The 26826-nt window shown below is 39.2% G+C and overlaps 3 protein-coding genes across 3 annotated transcripts in view; 1 reads left to right on the top strand and 2 right to left on the bottom strand.

Annotated features, from left to right (window-relative positions):
* The first annotated feature begins 1999 nt into the window (after positions 1-1999).
* On the top strand, positions 2000-7085 carry LOC114565527 (insulin-like growth factor-binding protein 3). The gene is made up of 4 exons (XM_028593629.1): positions 2000-2447; positions 3261-3514; positions 4289-4408; positions 6102-7085. Exons 1-4 carry the CDS (start codon positions 2057-2059, stop codon positions 6225-6227), a joined length of 891 nt encoding a protein of 296 aa, XP_028449430.1. The 5' UTR covers positions 2000-2056; the 3' UTR covers positions 6228-7085.
* A 406-nt stretch (positions 7086-7491) lies between these two features.
* LOC114565499 (insulin-like growth factor-binding protein 1) lies at positions 7492-9312 on the bottom strand. The gene is made up of 4 exons (XM_028593585.1): positions 8915-9312; positions 8633-8769; positions 8328-8456; positions 7492-8215 (listed from the first exon to the last, which is right to left on the bottom strand). Exons 1-4 carry the CDS (start codon positions 9258-9260, stop codon positions 8090-8092), a joined length of 738 nt encoding a protein of 245 aa, XP_028449386.1. The 5' UTR covers positions 9261-9312; the 3' UTR covers positions 7492-8089.
* Positions 9313-17681: 8369 nt separating this feature from the next.
* The window catches only part of LOC114565945 (adenylate cyclase type 1), a 36245-nt gene continuing 27100 nt past the window's right edge, over positions 17682-26826 (bottom strand). Inside the window, exons 8-20 of the mRNA XM_028594288.1 lie at positions 26652-26807; positions 23175-23372; positions 22843-22940; positions 22627-22711; positions 21929-22018; positions 21338-21606; positions 20273-20399; positions 19703-19819; positions 19422-19568; positions 19223-19321; positions 18976-19090; positions 18729-18853; positions 17682-18047 (exon numbers count right to left, since the gene is read on the bottom strand). Coding sequence (XP_028450089.1) covers positions 17682-18047; positions 18729-18853; positions 18976-19090; positions 19223-19321; positions 19422-19568; positions 19703-19819; positions 20273-20399; positions 21338-21606; positions 21929-22018; positions 22627-22711; positions 22843-22940; positions 23175-23372; positions 26652-26807 — 1992 coding nt within the window. The remainder of the gene's footprint in view (positions 18048-18728; positions 18854-18975; positions 19091-19222; positions 19322-19421; positions 19569-19702; positions 19820-20272; positions 20400-21337; positions 21607-21928; positions 22019-22626; positions 22712-22842; positions 22941-23174; positions 23373-26651; positions 26808-26826) is intronic.

Below are 26826 nucleotides of genomic sequence, written 5' to 3' on the forward strand. Positions count from 1 at the left end.
CGCCAGGGCTTGTTGGCAACTGATTTGACATTGGCTTCCAAGAAAATTCAAAAGCAAAGAGGAACTGTACACCTCTCCTCTCCTGCAGTTATTCTTTTGAGGTATTTTGGACATTTTTGCTGGTGTATTCCCTCTCTCATCTGTAACCAATTAATAGTGGACCTAAAAACGCTACAGATGTAATTACTCAGGAATTTTCTCACTCATGTGGTATGTGTCCTTATTTTAAAATCTGCTTTGTAGCACTGACAAATGACTAGACCAGGCCCAACTATGTCACACGTCTTAACAACAAGCTCAAAGACCACTGCTTTACTGTATATGTGAGGAACAGGAACATGAGGTGCATTTTATACGGATCAAAAGCACTGAATACCAAATAGGCGGGTCACCTTGAGTTATGTTCAGCTGCTGGATATTCTCCACGTTTTGAACAAAACTGATTGTGTAGACTGATAGCAGCAGATCTTATGGCTGATTTGACTTTCATCTGGCCCACATGAAACCTGTTTATTATAAGTAAGTAAGTAAGTAAGTAAATTTTATTTATACAGCGCTTTTCACAGACAAGGTCACAAAGTGCTTTACAATGTGCATAGACAATAAAACATGGTAAAAATAGTCAATAGAATAAGATACAAGTACAACAGAATCAATTATACATCATTATAAAGTCTCATCGAGAGAACAGGTGAATGTAAAACAGTTCTGCAAATGCCAACATTTGAGGTAAATAAGCAGATAAACCTAATCTGAATATATATATGTGTACAGGAATAAATAAGGGGAATAACAAGATCATTATTTATATTATATATAGTGTATAAAAATATGTTTTGTACAGTGGTAGGAGAAGAAAACTGTACAAATTACTCATTATGCAGATTGACCCCTTTCAGTGTTGTTATATTGTACTCTATAATATACTGATAGATGAATGTGTAAGCAACCTTTTAATATTTGAGATGGTCAAGGTGGAGAATTTCCCATAATGTTGCTTCATCTTTATAAAAAAATGATTTGATAAGATAACCATTTGTTTTGTAAAGTATTATTCTGCAGGGTAACTAGTAAATATACAATATTTGTCTCTGAAAATGTAGTGGAGTAGAAGAATAAAGTGGAAGATAAAGTAGGCATACAAATACCTGAAAATTGCGCTTAAGTTAATGTACTTAGTATCATTCCACCACTGGTTTTTGTATACATTCTGTCATCTGATGTAGGGCTGCACTCTTGTAGCTTGTACTGTATCAAAGCTTTAAATAATGATCATATGCATGGATTGGCCAACGATTATGTGCTTAAACCATTTAGGGGTCATGCAGGGTTATCTGCAGCAGCTTCTTGAGCCGCAGATCAGTGGACTCACATACGGATGCAAACACATACTTATGCGAACTCTTGTACATTTAAACACGCAACCAAGCAAAAACCACAAAAAGCTGCACACAGAAAGCAGTTAATGCTTGAGACGCACGCGCGCACACACACACACACACACACACACACACACACACACACACACACACACACACACACACACACACACACACATATTATAAGCGCCCCCTATGAATGAATATGCGCATAGCAGATGCTTGGACTTGTGTGGGAGTTGATACAATTTAAAAACATTGTTGTGTATTTATTTGGGTAACACGTGTAATTCCTTGACTGTGTGTCTTATAATAACCTGACAAATGAAGTATGTATTGAAATGTGTTCAGATTCAGAATATTAAGACCTCAACTTAATCCCTCAGCTAAGGTAAAGGGTTGCTACATTTTATTTTTTATTAAAATAAAAACAACATACATACCATAAATGTTATTCTACTGGTCTGCACTTGCTCTGATGGTTTTAAAGAAAGGAATAACGGAGTCGAGGCAATTCATCAGTAGACCACAAGCTATTCGGGGGTGTGACTACAGTCACTGGGGTCTATATATTGAGATGTTTTGTCCGGTGGCACTGGCTTTATGTGAATGAGAGAGAAGCTGCCCAGTGAAAAGTCAACACAGTAGGACAGTGCGCTTCCTCACTTTGACACCATATGCTCACAGACGCCACAATGGATTCCCGTTTTCGCGCACTTTGCATGACTTTTGTTCTGGCATCGTTCACCCGGAGGTCAGGTGCGGTCGGACCGGTTATCAGATGCGAGCCATGTGAAGTTGGAGCGCGGCTTTTGTGCAAACCTTTACCTAAGGACTGCGCCGAGAAAGTCCGCGAACCGGGCTGCGGCTGCTGCATGACTTGCGCTCTGAGCTTCGGCCAGCCGTGCGGCGTGTACACCGGGAGATGTGGCTCCGGACTGAGTTGTCAGCATCAGCCCGGTGAGACGAAACCTCTGCAGGCTCTGCTGGAGGGACGGGGGATTTGTGCAAACGCTACTAATAAACGACTTACCGCCAGACCAACACCTCCAGTCAATGAACTGCCAGGTAATTCTTGTGCGTGTACCTTTTCCATATGCTTCCTCTGTGCGCACGTTATGCTATATAGGCCTACTCTATAGCTGTATATTAACGTTTGAAAACGTCTTAAAATCGTTGTATATGCATATTGATGTAAAATAACGGTACAGGCCTTTATTTGTTACTGTGTTATTATGTTGTTATTATTATGTGTTATTTATCATTGAATAATTGAGTAGTTAGATAACTTCTTATGTCAATTATGGTCCGTTCACAAGTGGTAATCAACTGTCAATTCCACGAGAATAGAAATCCATCTCAAAGCCACAATCACTAATTGATTTCACTCAATGAATTCTCTTCATCCATGCAAAGAGAAGGTGGAGGATGAGACTGGCTGAATAGGTACATTTAAATGTTGAGCCTTAGTAAGAATTTGATGGTGCAAAAGAGATTGCAAAGAGAGTGCAGCTCAATATCGGTAAGGTTGACTTTCAGGTTAGAGACAGTGTAACTATTTAGTTTGTATTCTTAAAGGGAGGGGACTTCAGGGATTCAAGGGTTAGTGTAAAACCTTATTTGTACAGTCTATGGAAGAAACACATCTGGAATCAAGTGGTGGTAGTCATTTTGCATATTTCTGTTCAGTGTCTTTCCAAAATTGAAAGATGATTTCATCTCAGGGAATGCTTCTGAAACTTGGATTCTTCATGACCCTCAAGTTGGCCTCCAGCTTGCTGAAAACAATCTATATGTCTCAATCAGCATTAAAAACACTCCCTTAAATGTTAGATTGTGGTCTGTTTTGTGAATAAAAAACATGTTGTTCTCAAACTTCAGCAGAGAATATTGAGCCTCAGGACGATGAGCGGAATTCCACCGGCTCAGGCCTTCAGACCTCATCCAGCACCCACAGACCCATGTTGGGACCCCTGAGACCTCCTCTTCACCCATTTTTCCCCTCTGTCAAGTCAGAGGTCCTCGGACGGGAGCAGCAGAAGAAAACCCAGTGCTTTAAAATGGAGGATCTCCCAGGACCACTTATCATAGACCAACAAAACTTCTCTCTGGAGACAAAACAGGAGCCTGAGTATGTAAGTACCGAAACCAATTTGTTTCTGTCTTCAGAGCATATTGGAGGAATGTTTTTCTGCTCTTCCTCTATGTTTTGGTGTTTTTCTCCCCCTACGGGTGATGAAATGTTTTGGGTAGCGGTGCTGATGGTTGGCAGGCATGGTTTGCAGTAGAATGGCATGGCAGCGAGCGGGTACGATGGCCCTGCGGCTGACCTGGGTCAGGCGGTTGTTTGGCCACAAGGCGTCCGCGTGCCGGGTGTACTGGGAGCCAGTGAATGATGGATTGGCCTATGTGAGTGCCGGTTGGGAAGCCCTGCTGCTATTTTGATCTCTTTGGCCAGAGAAGTGAGCACACACTAGTAATGTGCTTTGACTGGCTGTTTTGATTAGTGACTGGAGTACTTGGACTTGAGGACAAGCCTTTTGGCTCCCTCATTGAGCTCTTTGAATTCACTTTATCCCTCATCCTTTGTGTAAAGTGTAAGAGTTCTAAGCAGCTTTGGCAAAGCAAAGCTGCTACAAGTCGGTCAGATGAATTAATATCTCATCCGTCTCTTCTTTCATATTGCAGCCACCATTGTTTAGGTATTACGGCAGAGCAGTGTGCGTTGCAGCGTGGTTAACGTCTTTATTTTCAAGAAACAACAACAGAGAATTCATGTCACAATCACACTGCAAAACGGAATATTAGTGTGTGCTAATGGAATCCGCTGCACTCTTGAAGTTGGAGCTGGAGATGTTTAAGTAGTAGAGAAAATACAGTAACTGCTTAATGTGTTCCCTCATCCGTAGGGTCCCTGTCGGAGAGAGATTGAGAGCATTCTCAGCAGCCTCAAGATTACAGACATTCTCAACCCCAGAGGTTTCCGCATACCAAACTGTGACAAGAAGGGCTTCTATAAGAAAAAACAGGTAAAAAAAAGCATATTCAAAGGACCATCATTTGATATTGACTGTATGCTAAACTAGAGATTCATGCATCAATTTCATGAGAGGCGACACATTATTTAAACATCTACCTGATAAAAACTTTCAATTTGTTCACAACTTTGAAAGGTTGTAAAAAGGAAATCCACAGTTCCTTTTTTACATGCTGCATTAATAAAGATTCAATGCTGAAGTCTAGGGACTCAAACTTAAGGTCTCCTGCAGCCCAATTACAGATTTGTAGCTGTCCTCTTGTATTCATTGGTAGTCATTAGAGCCTCATCATTGCACCACCACACCAGTGAGGTAGACCCGAGCCACTGGCTCTGGAGACAGGAACCACAGGGGCCAAACCCCACTGGGGTTGACGGCTGGGACGATGGCCGTTTAACAGGAACCCTCCCAGGGAGACAGACGTCAAGGTGGCCACCGGCACCCGTTGCGCTCCCCCCATAATTGCTGGACTTTTGAGAAGCATGCACAGAAATAGAGCTGCAGCCATCCCCACGCTCACATGGTTCACCCACGATCGGGTTGTAATAAATGAGTGGTTCTGACGCATTCATATGGAGTCACTTAGGGCTCCCGCGCCACTGCATCACCGAGGCAGCTTTTCTTATAACATAGCAGTCCCTCCTGCTTAATGGAAGTGTTCTCCTTGACCTGCAATCATCTCATAACCAGCCTCACAACGCCAGGCTCATTGTCTTTGTTTATGTAGAATGGACATAGTGTTCCGCTGCTGAGCCCTGAGGTGCTGAAGGAGTGGCAGACATTTAATGTTGGTCAGTTTAATTTGGACGTTTGCACAATTTTCAGCAAAAACATACAGCTCTTAATAACAGTAAATGTCTTTTCAGAGGAAAAAATTACCCAGGACAGATTTAATGCTGGAAACAAATGCACTTTGTACAGTTAACTGTGAAAACAATTTGGATTTCTGTATTAGTTTTTCCTATCATACAATTTGTGATACTTTTGTCCTGCAGCTACAATTTAAAAACCCTTATGATCATTTTTTTTGTCCTCACAAAATGCAGTGAAGATAAGATCTCCTCACCCTATACTTCTTATGCAAAAGGTAATGTGATAACAACATTCCAACTTTGACTCAGATCAGCCTCTCAGTCAAACCCCGCTGAAGTATTGAACTAAGTAAGGATGTCTTCCTTCCTGATCAGCTCTGACTCCTTTGTGGAGCAGCAGCACAGTTGTGTTAGCCCTTGAAATGAATGGCTGCATGTTTTACTAGAGTGGAGGTTGACCTTTAGTAAAATTGGCAGTAAAATAACAGCCCTTGGGTAGCTCCACAGACTCTGTAAGTCATTTGTAGTACCCATAATTTGGAGCTGTGGGGTATAATCAGCAACAGATGATTCGTACTGGCCACCAGCTTCTGAAAATAGATCTTGGTTCTCAGTTGTTCACAAACAAGACTAAGCAAATATTTTACCAGGTTTCTGTTTACTTTAAAGGTCTCTATATGTGTGTGTAACAGGAGGTAGACCATAAAAGCAGCTCAAAATACCTAAGCGTGTTGGATAACCAAGGCTGCGTCGACTCAGCACAATCTGACCATTAATGCCTCTTAACTATTGCTGTTCTACTTCATTGAGTTCTACCCACCTCCCCCTTTTTCTCTTCCCTCCCTTCACCTTGTCCCTTCCTTCACTTTCAGTGCCGTCCATCCAAAGGCAGAAAGCGAGGCTTCTGTTGGTCTGTGGACAAATATGGGAATCCTCTGCCAGGTTTTCATGGGAAGGAGCGAGGAGACGCCCAGTACTACAACTCCGAGAGCCAATAGGAGCAGGACCAAGACGGAGGGAAGGTGGGAGTGAGAGCAAGAAGAATTGTAAACAAATGGAGACACTGAGGATATTGGGAAAGAGGTCAAAAGATGGCTCAGCCGATATATGGATGTTTGCTTTTTCTATCTGTTGCCTGTGGGACCTTTTTCAGAGGCAGAGCATAAGGAACAGAGGAAGAGTACCAGGAGGGAAAAAAAGCCCTTGTGTGACAAATGCTGTACTTTTCTGCGATGGTTGGATTCTTCATAAGCTTTTTGTCTACGACTTCAACCAGGACAACTTTTGAGAAGAGGATACACTTTAAAGAATCTCAAAAGCCTTATTCTGAATATAAAACACAAAGACATTTGTCACAAACATTGAATGAGTGCGCTATTCATTTACGCACAATTAAGTGGCATTGCACACGTGTACATGCTTGTGATGTGTAATCATAATTTGTATGCTTGTGATTTGTTATAAAGACATTGTGTGTGGTCACAACGACCATGTAATTTATGTATGCATGAATATGTCCTTCGGAGTAAGCATGCAGTGCCTTACTATGAATTCCATTTTTTTCCAGTTGCTTCCTGCTCCTCGAGGAGTTAGACTGGACTGTGCAACTCAAACACTACAGTGCGCATAAAGTTTTTTTTAATGCTAGATCTGAAGCCACAAGAAGACGGACATTTTCTTTAGTCTGTACTGTGGTTGTTAATGTTTTGTTGTCACTTTGCATAAGCTGAATTGTTGGGATAAAGTCCACAAACCGTTATCTCTGATCTCTGTGTAGCCAGGGATCATTTTCATCACTTCTCCTCGGTTTCAGTAAATACGCTGTTTGCGTGTAAAATGCAACCCTCAGAGGTCTATTTTTACTTAATAAATGCAGTATAAAATTATCCAGGTATTTTTCTCCTCATCATGCCTTCTCTCACTTTGAGTGTGTATGAAACAGACTTTTTTTGGCAGTTGAAAAACACATTTAAACATGACCCCGTGATGATGAAATAACATTTTATTGGATGCACATCCACAGAATTACTGTAGAAGAATGACACTGATTCAACAAAACCAATAATAGAATAGCAGCATTCCTGCATAGTATACACAAACAATCTGGTCCACTGCACATGAGCTCTCAACAATAAACAAAAGCAGAAACACAATTGAAGCATAATAAATACTTGAATAGATGCTAAAATAGGTTAGAAGTGCCCTCAGCAATCCTCTGCTAAACATGTGGACCAGCAGAGACTAGTAGAGGTAGACATGCAGAACAACCCATCCAAAGCCTAACGGTGGCTTGGATGAGCCCTGATATGTTTGTGCGTGGCCACCATGCACATATTTGCGGCACTTTAAGTATTTCCCCCAATACCCATTGAGGAAACGCCAATGGAGATACATTCAGACAATGTCAACACATTGAATGAATGAGCAGCTGTGTTGTTTTGTGCCATGTACAGCTCCAGTTTTGAATAAATTAAAAAAAAAAAAAACCTGATCCAGAAGACTCTGAAATGGGCTTGGCAGAGCTGTGGACCTGTGGTTTTGAGCAATGGAGTTATTTAGTCAGAAACACAAATGTATACAGTGTTGCCCTATTTACAATCAGAAAAAAATGAGCAAACATATAAAAAATCTAAAAATGACAAATGGTTTGTGCTAGTAAGAATAAATAAGGTTTGATACATACATCATGTAAATAAAATGAGGACATTACCCCTCTGAAATTGGATTTTACATTTTGTGTGAATGAGTGTGTTTTTATGAAAGGAAGTCAGTTCATCAGGTGGTTGCAAGTAGACTTACACAGAACATATTTGCTTGTGTCTATATGTTTGTGTTTGTGAGTGATAACAGAGTCCATCCTTCAGTGAGTGACTTCTTGATGACACTCTGAGTCACCGAGCAGGTCACTTGATCCTGAGAGCTTCTTCCCATTCCAGGAAGAGACACACCAGCAGCGGGCGGGAGGTCCAACCAGAGATGACTCACACTGAAAGAGGAAAAAGACATAGGAAACCACATGAATAAATCACCCAGTTAGCTTTTAGGATGAGTCTCTTTTCACAGGTGAATTTTGTTTCGTAAAATCCTAAAGTTCTCACCTGCTTTGGCTTGTAGAAGCCATGCCGATCACAGTTGGGGAGGTAGAAAGTTGTGAACTTCTCTCCTAGTGTCTGCCGAGAGCTGGATATCATGTCCATCGCTGCATGCAGCTCAATGTGACAGGGACCCTGTGCATAAAAGAAAGGCAAACAGTGAGAACTGCGCCCACATGTAAACAAATACACTATTATCTCAATTATCTCTCTTGAAAATCTGCTGCTCCACAAAAACAAGTGCTCCCTCTACTGGAAGTAAGGTAAATTACTTTAAATCATCTAAGCCAGGTAGATGTCTTATTCCTCACCTCTTGCCCCAGGTTATTGCGGATGACATTGACTTTGATGGTCTCTTGGCCCTCAGCAGAGTCTTGGTGGTCCAAGGGAAGGTTGAGACCCAACAGGTAGTGAAGGGAGCCATGGTCAGGGACTCCACCAGCTCCATCTGTTCAGGTTTTAGAAAACAATTTTGACTTTAATAATTCAGATACAAGTTTTTTTATGTTTCTGTTGCTTTGGATCTTAAGATCTTAAAAGTAGCTAATATTAACACATATGAAAAAGAGAAAACCATAAAACTCTGAGACTACCTTGGCCCAGGTCTTCAGTGCAGACTCCGTGTCCTCTGGTCAGAGCGTGGAGCGGCATGGCCTCACCGGGCCTGGGAGTGCAGCGGAGACCCACACCACAGTGGGCTGTGTGAACCCCACAGGACGATCCTTTCTCCAGTGCACAGGCCATGCAGCAGCCGCATCCGGGCTCCCTCAGCACCTGCTTGCAGTCTGCTGGGATGGCAGGACAGTCATCCAGTTTCTCCTGTGTACAGGCGGCACAGCGGATTGGCTCCGGTCCCACCACTGGGGACGACCTCACCACGGCCAAGACAGCCAGAGTCACTACTGCCACGGAAGTCAGCTTCTCATTTAATTCAGGCATTTCCAGTCTTCAGATAAATATGCTCTTCTTTTTTGGACTTGCCTCTTCAAACTTCTCAGTATGACTGTTTCTTGTACCAATTCCTCCAAACCAGCAGTATTTATATGGACATCTGGCCTCCAGAGGCGTTAATGATTAACATGCTTGCCCTAGAAATAAAATATTTTTGACACAGTTGCTTAAACGGTGGATGACCCTGCTTGACGTGCGTAGATCCAGGTTCACAAGGTCTGTTGTCAATATTGACTTTGGAACATAAAGTCACGGACTTAAAAAAACAACAACCCTGTTTTCGAACAACCAAACTACTGATCTTTGTGTTTTGCCTTTGAAATTAAAAAAAAAAAAAAAAAAAAAAAAAATCACACTAACACTGCTGTTTAAAGAAATGAATTGAGAAAGGAGTAATGAATAATATCCAGATTAAGGACTAATCCAAGGAGTTATAAACTATGAGATAACGAGGGTGATTCTAAAAACTAAATGAAGTAATGAGATGTGCTTTGACACTGTTTTCACACTAAAACCCCATGTGTCCCTTCAGTCACTTTGGTGAAGGTTCCTCTTATCAGGCAGGCAAATAAACAAGATCATTCCCCTTTAGCATTGCTCAACCCTAACGTTATGGATTGCTCTGCTAGAATCACAACATGTATTTTAGAGGCTCGATACCTCTATTTACTCTGTGTGAAACATACGCACCAACATCACTCATGCTGTGTATGACTGTATGACCTCAAGCTTTCCAGAATTTATTTTTTTGAACAGAGAACTGACATGTAACACATGCATGGTAACAATGCTTCAACCTTCAGGATTATTTACCTGTATCATTTTTTATTAATCCATTACAGCACAAGTTCCCATTAACTATGTAGATAAGATGGAGATTGATATTTAGCTGCAACCCTTCATGCCATCAGTGAGGGTTCTGGATGCTAGTGGTGGTGAGAAGGTGGTGTTTCAGCACAATAAAAAACAATAATGAGCATATGTGCTTATGTGTGTAAACATTTAATGGTCATTTGAAGTTAAAATTGGTTTTGGATTTAAATAATGTTTAGATAAAGTACAGAAAGTCAATTAAACTCACTGATTTTGGAATAACTTGTGTGTATTTTGTACAATTTTACTACTTCTATTTTATACTTTTACATGTGAAAAGTAAATACCTTTTTTATTCCACTACATTTGACAGTTAGAAGTCACTTTGCAGAACATACACACAAAATAATGAGCTCATTTTGCTTTTACTATACTTTGTTTAAAGTAAATTCTCAAAGTACTTCTAATGGGAAACATGGGAAAAAAACATGTATTTAATACTATACAAAAAAAATATACATATATTGACACTAACAGTATAATTCTTATAATAACGCATACTAATAAATGTTGACTGTATAAGTCAACATTTATTAGTATGCGTTATTATTGTATCTTAGCTACCTTGTTTATTTACTGGTGATGACAAAAGAAACTAACTTGCACATAAACTGTACTCTGTGGCAGTGCCAGCCCTTAACACAACATTCCGGCCATGACGAATGGGAGGTCACTTGTTGATGTGACCTACATGTTTCACATTCACCTTGTGAGGCCAGTGAACAGTGTTACTCAACCACCAGTTGGTGAGTTGTTGCCTCTTCAATGTTGACCATCAGGTCCACCAGCCAATCAGGAAACGGCTCCTCCTTGGAAATATTTTTGGAGGACATTGGTGAAAAAAGAAAACTGCATTATAGTCTGCATTTTTAAAGGGTTAAAAATATTTGCTTAAAATTAACACTTACAACCAAAGATGCACCCGTTTTCCTTTTCCTGCTCATCTTCTTCTGCACCGACAGTTTAGTTGGTGTGTGTTTTCGACATATATTCTTGGAGACCATAAACAATAGAGCATCATCTCTTTTCCATTCGACTTGTCAGATATTTAATTTGAATGCAAATTGTGCCACAAACACTCACCTTTATTCTCAGCTCCCTACTAATGGACCTCTTCTCCTTTCCTAACTTTGTCTGTCGAGGTGGGGTAGCTTTATCTCTTAAATCCACTCGGTGTATGCTCCAGTCTGAATCAGAGAAATTCTCTATTTCCTCCTGGTGATTGTTGGTTGATTGGATTTGAAGAAAACTATCTTGGCTGAGGGAACGAGGCTTAGTTCTCAGAACCCTAAACGGAGCATCATTATCTTCATCTTCTTTGTTCTGTTCTTCTGTCGTTACCTCCTTTGTCTCCACACCTACTTGAATTTGAAAATCCTTCTCCTCTCCTCCTGTTTCGCTTCCTTCTAATTTATCCTTCTGCTCGGACTCTTCCCGTATGGTCTCCAGACATGGCCTCTATTCACCATTTTAAAACAGAGGAAAATTAACATAGGCTAAAATGTCCATTTAGTTATGAATTTTAGGATTTTTTTTTAAACTTATGATTATGAAAAACAGTGTACTAAAACTTACATTTTGCTGCTGAATGTCCATGCTGCTGTATGGCTGAGCTTTGCTGATGTGTCAGGATGCTACAGTTTGAGGTTGTCATTAGTTGATTATTGAAATCAGGTGTGGAAGCTTGATTACAGACAGATGGCTGGTGGAGGTGGATGTCATTTTTGACACATGAAGTGAAAAATAAAGCAATTTAAGAAGAATAAATATCTATTCAACAGTGAAGAATAACACGTTATTTCAAAGGGACACCAACAATGTTAGACAAAAAGTTCAGTGTACCATGTCGAAAAAAGTCATAGTATAGCATGTCGAAAAAAGTCATTAAAAAGTCAAAGTAAACTATGTTGAAAAAGTCATAGTATAGTATGTCGAAAAAAGAAATAGTACAATAAGTCCTAAAAAAGTCATGGTATAGTATGAAGTCTAGCGGTTTGACATCATATTTATTGTTCCATATTACTGAGGAAAGAAAATGAAAAACTCTGAAGACAAAAAAGTCATACTATAGTATGTCAAAAAAAGTCATAGTATAGTATGTCGAAAAAAGAAATAGTACAATATGTTGAAAAAAGTCCTAAAAAAGTCATGGCATAGTATGAAGTCTAGCGGTTTGACATCATATTTATTGTTCCATATTAATGAGGAAAGAAAAAGAAAAACTCTGAAGACAAAAAAGTCATACTATAGTATGTTGAAAAAAGTCACAGTATAGAATGTCAAAAAAAGTCATAGTATAGTATGTCGAAAAAAGTCTTGAAAAAGTTATAGTATAGTATGTCAAAAAAGTCATAGTAATGTATGGCGAAAAAGTCATAAAAAAGTCATAGTATAGAATGTAAAAAAGTCATAGTATAGTATTTCAAAAAAGTCATAATATAGTATTTCAAAAAAGTCATAGTGTACGATGTCGAAAAAGGTCCTAAAAAAGTCATAGTCTAGTATGAAGACTAGCGGTTTGACATTGTATTTATTGTTACATATTACTGAGGACAGAAAATGAAAAACTCTGAAGACAAAAAAGTCATACTAGTAGTATGTTGAAAAAAGTCATAGTATAGTATAGAATGTCTAAAAAAGTCATAGTATAGTATGTCGAAAAAGTTATAAAAAAGTCACAGTATAGTATGTCAAAAAAGTCATAGTATACAACGTCAAAAAAAGTCATAGTATAGTATGTCGAAAAAGTTATAAAAAAAGTCACAGTATAGTATGTCCAAAAAGTCATAGTATACAATGTCATAAAAAAGTCATAGTATAGTATGTCAAAAAAGTTATTAAAAAGTCACAGTATAGTATGTCAAAAAAGTCATAGTATACAATGACTAAAAAAGTCATATTCATAGTATAGTATGTCGAAAAAAGTCATTAAAAGGTGATAGTATAGTATATCGAAAAAATTCATAGTATGGTATGTAAAAAAAGTCATAAAAACGTCATAGTATAGAAAGTCTAAAAAATTCTTATTCAAAGTAGAGTACAGATCAGGCCGCATTTTTTCTTTAGTAACCGAACCCAACCCGAGCCAGACAGGCATTCAAATATTTATGTCCGAGTCCGACCCGAGCCCGACACAGTTAAAATCAACAAAGAATTCTCATACTAATGACACATGTACGTTTGTTTGTGTGGAAAGCCCGCTTTTTTTAAGAAACTGTAGGAAGGCATTCGGAAATGTCAACAGATGAGTGCATCAGCGCACACAGGGCAACAAGCACACGTTAACACAGGCGCACACCTACATAATAAGCTATTTTAAATTTAAAATGTTCAGTGCCTTATCGCGCTGATGTGAAATCTAGGGGTTTGATGTCGTATGTATTGTTCCAAATTAGTGAGGACAGAAAATAAAAAAAACTCTGAAGACAGAGCTGGGGTTACTTTTTTGACATACTATATTATGACTTTTAATATATACATATACAGTATATTTTACTTCTTTTTCTAAATCTTTTTGATTTTAGATCAAATAGTAAATGTGTTGCACTTTAAAGGGTATGAACAGACAACTATCAATCTTCAGACAGATTACCAGGTATTTATCACACTGAGTTATATGTGAAGCTTGGATGTCATTAGTTTAACGTTGTATTTGTTGTTCAACATTACTGAGGAAAGAAAATTATAGTCATAGTATAGTATAGTATGTCGAAAAAGTTATATGAATAAAGGCAGACATGGATGTAAATGTTGACAAACGTCAACAAATTGCTTTGCAAATGTTTCAAGAGGATAACAAATAATTCAACCCATTTGTTAGACCTCTAGGATAAACACAATGCATTTTAGTGTGAAACAGATTTTATATAAACACAACTTCCATTTTTTTATTTTTATTATGACAAGAAAAGATTGTTTCCGCTACTAAGTGAATAAGTGATGAATTTTTACTTTAAATTCAGCAGTTATTTCATGAAAATTCATCTGGAGATCCTCAACTGCTCATAAACTTACTTTAACACAACTAACTAAGCTCATATCACTGTCTCAGAACATTGTCTCTTTTTTCCCTTAAAAGAGTTCCAAACTACATAGTTATTTCCAGGAGACTTTCTTGGAAATTATAATGAAATTCTATTCATAAAATACAGGTTTATCAAAAGAATTCTATAGTTTTCTTGGTTGTTTAATTTGTATTATTAAAGAATGCCAAAACCCTTATTTACTCATCTTGACCCTTTTTAGCTCTGATGACACAAGTGGGAGTGTTATTTGTGAACCATGATTCACCTTGGATTCTCTTTATTGCTTAATGTCAACTTCAGCTTGGACTCGGGAACTTTATAACTTTTTTCTTTTAAAACTCGTTCAGGATACATCAACATTACAATTAATCAGAAGTTTTTAATAACTGAACATAATTTGTTGTATTTCATTCCAAATCAAAAAAAATCCAACACTGTACTGTACTGAAATGGTTGAGCAAGCCAGTTGTTTGTTGACTCAACTTTTACACTGTGTGAACCCAAGACAAATTCTACATCAATGCTGGGAAAACAATTTTGGCCTTGCTCAGTGTTGCATGGTGACATTCATCTGGCTGTGGGTTGTGGAAGTCCAGCGTTTGGCATAATAAACCTGTCATTGTCTGCCATAGTTTGCTGTGTAGAGGGAAAACTGGTATTTTAAGACTAAGGTGTGAGAAATGAAATTTTAGTAGTGGAACTAACATGGAAAACTGCCTATAAAAGTCATATTTGTTACTGCTGAGCGTTTGCTGTGATGCATGCTGTGTTTGAGGTTTGGGGGACAAAATGTAAATATTGAGTTTTAGATAGGGTATCTAAGGAAGCCCTGAAAGGCAAGGTGAAAAAAAAAGTTTTGGGGGGGTTTGTATCTATCTATCTACTGTATCTATCTATCTATCTATCTATCTATCTATCTATCTATCTATCTATCTATCTATCTATCTATCTATCTATCTATCTATCTATAAGTGCAATAAAACCTTCATGAGTAACAAGGCAATAATTTGGCTACACCTGTTAAACAGGCATTAACATGTAGAAAACCGATATTTCAGTCTGCTCTCATCCGCTGCCACTGTGTTACACAGCACAAATAGCGAATTGCTACAAACATGCTGAAATGAAAGTTGTACGATATGTACTCTAACTGTTGACCTTAGTAAGAAAATTCTTGTAAACTTTGCAGCTTGTTGATGCAACCAGCTATAGTTTTTCTCTCTTCCAGCGAAACACATGGCTAATTAATATTCACGTGAATGACATCATCGGACTACAGGGGAGATAATATTAATTAGCCATGTGCACTACTATAGCCTATCTACAGTGTTTAACCCAAGTCGGTGCCTACACAGTTCCATTATATTATACAGTAGACATTTACTATTAACTAAGCAGATAAAACCTTTTGTTTATCCTTTGTATCATGCACTAATTGCATCAGCGTGACTGTCTCGCCCTCAAAACAGCCTAATAAAGAAGTAAAAGTTTAAGTCATACGTACAAGATAGTTTCCCTTATGTAGGAGATACAATTCATTATCAAAACGTAAGGTTAACTCGTACCTACGAGTTAAACTTATGTTTTTGCCAACAATGCCCGAAATTTTTTTTTTACCTTGCCTTTTAGGGCTTCCATAAAAATCCTCATTTGGTTCATCCTAAAAATCACACCCAAATTTACACCCTCAACCACAATACCACACACCTTCATCTTTTAACATTCATAGCAATTAACATTCATAGCCATACTCATTTATTTTATACACCAATATTGTCTTTATTACAAAATATTCAATAACCCAACTTTACACTGTACAAGATACAACATACTTTACAGCTTTTGGCTATTTACAAAAAGTATGATCTGCATATCAAAGTAAATATATATAAAAAGGCAGGTTGCAATCACTGTAAGCTTATTGAGTAAGGCAAAAAACTTGAAAAATGATTTATTTACACTTTTGCAGATCAAGTGAAAGTTCAACACTGATAAAGATTTGGGCTACAAAGATATCTGATGTGCCTAGCATTTCTGAGACTGGATCTGAGAGACGTGCTAAAGCTTATAGTTTTTTTAAGAAAACTCAAAATGTAGCTTAAATATAGCGAAAAAGCTAGAGTACGGTAATGTATGCCTGAAAGACAACAGTAGCTAGACACTGCACCAGAGTTTATGTGATCTCGATAAAAATGCGTTCATGTACATGGAGCTTTTGCAAGGCTTAGGCTTAGGGACTAGGTCGTGCATTTGTAGAAGTTTTGTGCTTATTGTATGTGCTTAAGCAATGTATGTGCTCTCTTCTGTGTGGATGAATGCCTTCCTGGACATCTACATATATGTTTGCACCATACATAGGGGTGTATTGGTCCTCTATGTGATGTTGATTGTACCTTGTGACTGGTCCAGTTTTGGCATTAACTAGTTTCCATAGCAGCACACATTCAACCCTGTAGAATCGGTCGACAATGACACTTTGTTCCTTTCATTGACCTTTACTGCCTCCTCAGTGTTAAAGCCACCACTGTCTGAGTGTAGACTTAACACACCACGCACACATTACATTAAACTATTGTGAATCAGGACAAAAGATATAAAGGATATTCTGAAAACCTTATTTCTACTTTCTGGAGTTCAAAAAGACCCTTTTTAAGTCTACTGATGACATCTGAAAGTGTCCCATATGACAAATATATTCAACCTACTGCAACATTTTCTCTTTTCTCTTGTAGGCTATGATGAGGCAATATAAGCAGTAACACTAAAGATCTATGGAAAGCTTAATACTTTGGTTTTCTTTCAACAGGAGTACCGTTACTATGGCTGTCAACTCTTAAAAAGTCATGCACTATTAACTGTAAATATGTTATTTATAACTGTAAAAAAGCCTATTTCATCCAGTAAGCTCTGAGTATAAAAAGTACTCTGTGCTGTTTTGTTACAATTCAGAATTAGCCACACATGCATACACACACTCACAAGTACACACATGCATGCTTACACACACCAAAAAGAAACAACACCATTTTACACCGTAAATAATGCAATGTATCCTTGGCATAATCAGAAAGACAGTGCAAAAGCAATAGCATGATCAGTCTTTTGTCTGGATATCAATGCACATATCTCCTGTACATGGTATATGTACTACATAGAAAACAAAGATACACGTTATACCTGGATCTGAGGGAACCCAGGAACACCACAAATCTAATCATCTGTTATAGAGATGTTAAAAAAAGGATTTGAAATTCTGGTTATTTTTCTTCTTCGTTTGTTTTCCAATAGTGGCAAGCAAAATCCCTAACAGGATTTAGGGATTAAAAATCCCTAACAGGGTCCGTATCACCATGTAATTTCTCTGGAAGTTCATATCCTGAATGAGCATTTTCTGGTTTGTGCCAGTAGCTCAGGATTTATAGGAAACACCTGGACAGCCCTGTCTTCTCATGGCCTCCAACCAGGGTTTCCTTTCCTCTTTTCAGTGAAGTTTGTAGTCTTGTCTTTATTCCTACACTGCCACATCTGCCACAGCCTCAATCTCAATCTGTGTCACCTCTATGGCCTCCTCATCCTCTTTACTCACTGAAGGCAGGCAGGATGAGGGCAGACATGTCACTTGGCTGTTGCTGCTGTTGGCAGTGTTCATCTGCATGTTGCTGCCCAGATTGGTCGGGACGCTTGTCTTGCCACAGGAGTGGATTCGGCGCGCCAGGCTGGCGGAACGCACCACTGAAGAAGTGATTATGGTGCCCACACCCTGAACCTTGCCTTCCAGGAAGTAGGTCAGCATCTCACCTTTACCCTTGACACTGACTTTGCCCCGGCATACCAGGTCGTAGTTGGTACTCAGCAGGCGATAGACGTCTTCGGTCACCTGTATTATTAAGCAAGGCAAGGAAAGGCAGCTTTATTTGTATAGCACATTTCAGCAACAGGGCAATTCAAAGTGCTTTACATAAAACATATTAAAAACAAGGAAACATACATGTGTATCTATTCACACCAATTCAATCTGATAATACAAAATAAAACCCATAATGAGAGTTTTCCTTATCTGCGGCTGGTTTTATTGCTTCTCTCTATGTATATCAATCCCTGTTTTTTTATTTATTTTATTTATTTACTTATTATTTTTATATAAAATTGTGTCTCTCTGTTATTGTGACCCTTTTGCTTATTGACTGTGCAACTCTGCTGTTTTAAATGTGCTTTATAAATAAAGCTGGAAATTATTATTTACTTGTCTGTAATAAAAAAAAAACGGGCCTCAAACTATGTGTTGAATGTTGAAATATTTGACATAATTTGACAACAAAAGGGACAACATAGTTTGTTGCATCAAAATGCATCAAACATCAGGTCCTGATTCATGCTGGTCTACTTAGACATGTAAAATGCACTGTTTATTATTAGTTTTGTGTTTTTATAATGTGAATTTAATGTAACTTTGATGTTTTGAATTCAGTTTTCCTTATAAGCATTGTGTTTAAACCAAACTTGCCTTATAATAAAATTACTTTTAGATACGTATTGCAATCTAAGGTGCATCGCATACCTGTATCTTTCCCGGTACTCCCGTGCTGTCCATCCTGCTGGCCACATTGACTGTGTTCCCCCAGATGTCATACTGAGGTCGCCGCGCCCCAATCACCCCCGCAACTACTGGACCCACATTGATACCTGGGCAAACATAAGAACATGTCAACAACAACCACAAACCAATGTTTAACTGAGGTTTATCATAGTCACATTGTGATTTACTTTGTGATTGTGTTAACAGTTTAATACAAGGGTAGACGTACCCACTCTCAACACAAACTCATTGTATGACTGATAGTTGATTTCATCCAAAACGTCAAACATCTCAATGGCGTAGTCTGCTATTGTGCTCAGATGGTCGTAAACAGATTGCTTGGCCTAAAGAGAGGAAGCACACCAAACAGTTTGTATTTATGCATAAATTGGTCCTTCATATTGTCTCTATTATAAAGTACTACATCCATTTATACATGTGCAACACTCACACAGAAACATTAAATGACATGCTACCTTTGTACCAACGGTGGGGACGAGGCCCACAGCTGCCATATATGTACTGCCAATGGTTTTGATTTTCTCTATGTCTTTGTAGCACTCCTTATCCATGAGCTGCAAAACATACATCCAAATAGACACACAAAGCAACACATTTAAAATCTCCCAGAAGTACAGTATATGTTCGAAGTTGGGAAAAAAATCTGCATCCCACCTCATCAAAATCAGCGATGATCTCATTCAGTAATCTCAGGCACTCCACTCCCATGTTGTTGCCATCCAGCTCAATGTAGAAATCATTGAAGTTTGGGATTGAGGCAAACAGGACACCAACTTGTGCGTAGGACTGATAGTAGAGATCCTAATGTAGAAAGAAAGAATACAGTATAACAGTATAAAATGTGTCCTTTGATGTCTTCTGATGCATGTTTTGTTTGTCTGTTTATCTACCTGTTTGTCTGTTTTTCTGTCTGCCTGTCTATAAGCGAGGCTCACCATGTTCCTTGGGTTCGACAATAGGAAGTGTTGAGCCACGTGCGCGGGCAGAAGATTGAAGAGAATCCTCCTGTTGTCCAGCTTCACTTTCTCCATGCCATCTCTATCCTCTTCCGCCTGACAGCAAATGTAGCACACACAAAAATATACAGATAAAGCCATGAGGAATGTAGCTTGTCCCACATTTTCACCACACGGGGTCAGTAAAAACCTTACGAGTCTTACAACATGGCCTATATGTCTTCTAGTTGGATTTTAAATGGACGTTGGTACATTACATGACTGCTGTTAGTTAAATGATTAGACAGCTTAAAATTCAGCTTTTGCAAACTCACTGTTGCTTTTTTTAAAATCCTGGCACCAAATGAAAACATGTTTCTTACCCTCATTTTTGCCAAAGAACAGACAGCTGGCAGCTTATAAATACAAATCCTCCATGCATACCCCAATAGTTTACATATATCAAAGTTGAAATGGCAATATTTCTACAGCACACTCCTATTAAAACATATATTATGATAATGAGATTTAAGCCTCTCAAAATCCACACTGATACAGACAGTTCCTGACCTGCACAGCCCATAAGAAGTCCAAGCGTAGCTTGAGGTCAAGTTGCCTGGAGTGGAGGGCCAGGGCACTGACAAAGAGCAACAGAGACAGGATGGGCTCATAGCCTCGGATGTGGAAAGACCCCCCACTGTGGAATACACCAACACACAAGTCAGCACTGGACTGGACCACACAGAAAACTACACAAAAGGGTAAAATGGACCCCCCACAGTGTCAAGAGAAATCACGAGTAAACTTTTTTTAAATAAATAAGTAAAAACATGATTTTTTGTATTTTATAAAAAAAAGATCAAAACAAAAATAAAACTTATAAATGAAAGACCTTAAATGTTACTAAAGCATAACTGCGTCTACAGAAAATTAGCTTTTCAAAAGACATCTTTATCTTAATAACCTTAACAAATTTAAAGGAATCACTTTCCAGGGGCACATTTATGATCTGATTTCCAACAAAATTGGCCAGGCCCCTCGGTACTGGGTTGAAACAACTAAAGCTCTCCCCTACATTGTCCTCTGATTTGGAACTAAGGAGCACACGTGCTGCTTCAAATGGTGGAAAATGAAAGAGTATGTGGGCTTCAGACAAGCAAAGACTCCTTCACACACACACACACACACACACACACACACACACACACGCTTCCTACTGTGCCACCGAGCTACACAATTCATCCAGCAAGCTCACTTACTTGCACACACACACACACACACACACACACACACACACACACACACACACACACACACACCTCACCACGTGTACTGTAAATGTTCTTCCAAACTCCTGGTTATCTGTCCCTTCTCCGGATCAAACACAAAGTAAAACCGTGGCTTGACATTCACAGCCAGTCGTTGCCTTGTGCAACTTCAGGAATTGATGGAAGTTAAAACAGCACACAAGCAGTGTTTTTTATGATTGTGTGTGTCTGGTGTTTGTGGAAAACAAAAACTCTGGCACTCACAGATAAGTAATCTTCTTATTTAATGTGGTCAAAAAACGAACGTGTTTCAGCTAGATGCCATCATCAGTGAGTTTGTGGTCATGTTGTGCCGTGAAGCTCTCACCCTGCAGTCTTGCGAAAGCCACTGAGTTCCAACACAGTGACATACAGCACCCCCAGTAGGAACATTAGCACCATCTTAGGCAGCCAGAAGACCCGCAGGAAAAGTGCCAGGGTGAGTGTGCACAACACACAGGACAGAAAGGCATAGCCGGCACCGTCACAAGGCAGCTCCGCCATGGTGTGGTTGGCGCCGCTGTCCATATCAATGATGACGATGGAGCTGTTGGTGTTGGTGTTGGCACTACCCCACAACCAGGGCATACAGCCCACCTGACAGAGGCAAACAGGACGATACATGTGCATAAAGATGATATCAAAGAAGAGAATAATTCAATATCAGCCTACTCTCACAGTCTGTTATGAGATAGCTTTTTTTTGTTTCCTTACTTACACCACCGATATATAAAGAACAACTGATGCAATATCTTACAACTGTAATAATCAAACATCTCACCAGTACAGTCTAGCATCCAAGCATACCCTTTTTAAACCAAAAAGGAAGTACAATTACAGCCAAAAATATGTCAACATTTTTCTTACTGGTTGGTCATATTTGGTGGATGACATTTTTATTGTTGCCTTTCCCACTTACCACACAGGTCTGGGCCACGGCGTAGATTAAGAGCACTATGAGAATACAGAGAGCAGTGCGAATCTGAATGGTCAGGCACCCTGGAAAACACTGAGAGACAAAAACAAAGAAATGTTAGATGAAAGAGAACAACACCATGAAGAGCATTTAAAATGATATTGTGAAAAACAACAACATATTTACATATTATGGTAATATACGGCAAGACAACAACGACACAAAGTGTGTTAGTAGCTGTAGGAATACTATACAGAAAAAGGCTTGAAATCAAACTGATAAAGGCTGATTGGGGTAGCATAAGGTAAGTAAGGTACAGAACAGAAAGAGAAAGAGAGGGAGAACATGTGTAAAAGTCACGAAGTGTAAAAAAAAAACACAAATTGATGTGGTAAGGAGCTTTGAGGATGACCATCAACCTCAACAAAAGCTGAAATTAATAGACTAGCTATCTGAGTTTAAGTACAGCATAGGGGCTAAGAAAGCAATCTTAAAGCCAATGAATACTGAATCGTTATTACAAGGCTGTATATAATACATTTACATATTTCGTTTAGTCAGCGAAAAGAAGAGGAAGAATTTAAATGAAGAAGCTTGCCACCTGTGTTAGGCACCATATCAGAGAGAAGAAGTTAATGTTAGTTAGTAAGAAGTGTTTAAGGAAAGGAAGACAAGAACGATAACAAAGCAGCTGCATTTACCTGCACTCTAGTGATATGCAGGTACATGATACAGGCTACTAGGAAACAGATGCAGAAGACGAGAAGGACAAGAACCACTGTGCCCCTGAGAGGAGAACCAAAGGAGAGATGGCAGGGTTAGTTAAAAAGGCAGAGACCTGTGTAACTAAGCGATAAATGGAAAGAGAAAAAGCCATAGAGAGAAGAAGGAACAACAACAGAATGTGCTGTACATACTGTGGTATGATGAGAAGATAGACAAGGCCAAACAAGGCAGCTAGGATCAGAGAGAGGACCACTGCACTGGTGAAGTACTCATCAGGAACCTGGTGGTACTATGAAAGGCCAGAGACCAGAAAAGAATGGGTAACATGTTTTTATTAATGTTTTGTAAGGTGTCCTTGGGTGTCTTGAAATACGCCAACAAATAAAAATTATTATTATTATTATTATTATTATTATTATTATTATTATTATTATTATTATTAACAAAGTATCACATACATTCAGAGGCTTCATCCACAACATGTACAGGTGCCGTATGTGTCTGCAGTGTCTAAAGTCCTCACCCTCTTCTCGCGCTCAGAGCACTTATACATAAGTGTGAGGAAATTGAGGTCTGCTGTGTCTGACTCGGTCTGGCGGGCCTCGATTAGTCGACCGATGTAACGGTTAACCCGGGTTCTGGGGCTGCTCTGGACCACGTTAGCCTGGTTTGTGTTGGAACGATTCCTCAGCTTCTGTGGAGCCGTCCGCATGGCCCTCCGCTGGTGGAGAAAATGTAGAACTTGAAAAACAACAGTGTGATGAATAGGCTGCAATGCAGCACCCTCTATTCTCTGCACTACTGGAGTATTATCATATTAGGAACAAGGATGAATAAGAGTTGACTCAATAAACACAGGCAGCTGATAATACTTTCAAATTAGGACATTGCCTTCACACTTAACTTCATTACTGAATGCACCCCGCTGTGTCTTAGTGTCTGTAGGCAGCCTAAGTGAGCAGCTTTGCAAAACATTGGGCATTGTAGCAAATCCAGAGAGTTAACATGGCAGAGTGGATGTTTGTGTGTGTGTGTGTGTGTGTGTGTGTGTGTGTGTGTGTGTGTGTGTGTGTGTGTGTGTGTGTGTGTGTGTATGTGGGTGTGTGTGCATGTAAGTGAGCATGCTGGATGAATTGTAGCTCGGTGGCGCAGTAGGGAAGCAAAGGGTGAGCAAGGATCACCAGACTGTTTATGAGTTCATGACACATGAATGTGTACAGCACACTGACTTCCTTCATTTCATCCTTTTCTTTCTGTCCCTTCATGCTTCGGCCTATTTTTCCTTACTTCCTGCTTTCTCTCCCTGTTTCTGTCTATTCTACATTACTTACTTATTTTCTTCCCTGCTTCAGTATATTGTTCCTTCCTTTCTCTTTAAATATTCTTCCTTACTACCTTCTTTCCTTCCCTGCCTCCATGTATTCTTCCTTCTTTTCTTCCCTGCCTCCATATATTCTTAATTATTTCCCTCCCTGCTTCCATAGTCTTCCCTTCCCATCTTTCCTTTCCCACTTCTGTATATTCTTCCTTATGTTCTTGTTTCCATCCATTCTTCCTCCGTTCCCTCTTTTCTCCCCTGCCTCTGTATATTCTTCCTTCTTTCCTTCCGTCCCTGGTCCTGTATGTTCTTTCTTACTCCCTCGTTACTTCCCTGCTTCTTTTGTTATTCATGAGGCAGCAGCACAGTGACCTGCAGATGCCGACTTCTACTTATGTTCCATCTTGTGCTCAACGTAGCACAGGACACATCATGCAGCATGTCTGCTGCACCAAAAATCCTATTGATTCATCCCTTGTCCCTCATATTACTCTCCTCCGTGTCTTGAATGTGTATGCCATTTTACACAATTCAAGAGTGTGTGGTCTGAATGCAAAAATACCATTCAGTAGAAGGTGCATGTATGACTTAACCTCTCTCCGCCTTTCCATTTGTCTTTCAGTTTATACTAATCTGCCTTCTGTCTATGGTGTGAGGATGTCATCATTACTACTAATGTAGATCTAAGAGGAGACACTATCATGTAGTGTGAGGTAAAGATCTACTGGATGCAGCCACTGAGGGCAACACACTCAGTGGCTGCACACACACACACACACACACACACACACACACACACACACACACACACACACACACACATAGTGCGTTTCACTATCTTTGTGGGGCCCCGTCATTGACATAATGCATTCCCTAGCCCCCTACCCTAACCTTAACCATCACGACTAAATGTCTAACCTTAACCCTTACCCTCACTCTAACCATAACCTAATTCTATCCCCTAATCCTAAAACCAAGTCTTAACCCTCAAACAGCCCTTTAAACTTGTGGGGTCCAGCATTTTGGCCCCACAAAGCTGTCGGGACCCCACAAGTATACTGTTTTCCCGGTTTTTGGACCCCACGAATATAGTTAAACAAGAAAACACACACACACACACACACACACACACACACACACACACACACACACACACACACACACACACACACACCTGAAAATCTGGATTTAAACAACTGGTACAAGGATTGTACAGCTGCCAGGCCACACGATTTCTTTTCAGGCACACAAGGTCAAGTTAGCTCTTTGAGATTTGGCCAGATTGTCAGTGTCGCTGCCAGTATAAGCGGGGGGATATGGTGTGTTGGTCTCCGACATGCTGAGGTCATTATAGATGATAGGATCATTACTTAGCATCACTCCCTGTTTTTACGATACATACACATCCTGTGAAAGCCATGTATTTATCCACTGAGATGTACAGTTGCAAGAACAAGTTTCTAAAGCTTATTGCATTACCTAGACTCCTCCTAAACTGTTATTTGCTAATTCAGTGTAAGCATGCGTGAACTACTAAGAAAGGGACATCTATGAAGTGGAATATTGGGAGTCATGATTCCCAACCAGTGTGATGACATTTTGTTGTGGGTGGACATCTCCTGCTCAATAAAAACAACTCAATGTCAGCAACAGAGTCAACTCTCAGAGAGCCTATGATTCAGAGTAGGGCTGCATAATGATTATTATTATTATTATTGATTATTCTGCCAATTATTTTCTCGATTAATCATTTGATCATTTGGTTATAGCCAAATATGACATCTGTAAACTGCTTATTTTGTCCAATTGACCACCCAAAACCCAGAAATATGCCATTACAGAAACTATCACATGAGACAAAGAAAATGGATAAATGCATTATCATAATAGCTGGTTTTTCAGCTCTAATTACGAGTCTACAGCAGAGATCTGTAAGAGACAGACAGCAAGAGCTGGCTGTGCTGCAAATATCACTGCAAGAGTGTGATGTACAATGTTCAGTGAGGTGACAAAGAACATTTGTGTAACAACGTTGGATATGGGAGCATCTCTTGCACACGCTAATCTACTGTATGTCCAAGAGTTCACGTTAAGAAAGCCGCTAAACCATGAAGGAATCCACAAACACGCACTGTTGCTCCTCTAATGTTTGCCCCTTAGATGATTCACAACTCTATATGTTCTATACAGCTTTAGCTCATGTCTTAAGCAAATAGAAATTTGTATTGTGGAACAGCCAAGTCCTGGTGTTAATCGCATTGAAATGTTATGGCATGACCAGAAGTGAGGCTTTTTTATAAGACATCCAGGGATATAAATGAAATGAATGAATATATATATATATATAAAGAATAATAGTTTAAAATGCCTTTTAAGTGCTGAAAAGTACAGAAAGCATTTGCTTGAAATATATTGTTGCTAAAGTAGTTTTCACCACTAATAACATACTGTAATGCCTAAACAATACCATGAATACAGTTTCAAGATCTGGTTAAATAAAGAGATCAGTCCACATTTAGGGGCGTTTAGAAATTTAGCTCAGTCAAACAAGTGTTTATCAAATATTTTTCACTATTGTAGAAAACTCTAGACATCCAGACTGAATATATTTTTGTCTCCATTAACGTAAATCACAGCACGAACAAACACAGAAACTACAACACAGACACTGAGAGTTTATACCTTATCACCGTCCTCGCAGTTCATGACATTGGAGAAGGGAATCTCAGCCTTGAACATCTTCCTGCAGTGCATAAGCTGCACAAGTAAGTAGCACACAGTTTTGAACTTCATCTTTTTGGCTGGCTTTATATCCGAAAGAATCAATCCTGGGAATATCTGTCACCAGATAAGAAAC

The sequence above is a fragment of the Perca flavescens genome, chromosome 12 (assembly GCF_004354835.1).
Source record: "Perca flavescens isolate YP-PL-M2 chromosome 12, PFLA_1.0, whole genome shotgun sequence".
NCBI lineage: Eukaryota > Metazoa > Chordata > Actinopteri > Perciformes > Percidae > Perca > Perca flavescens.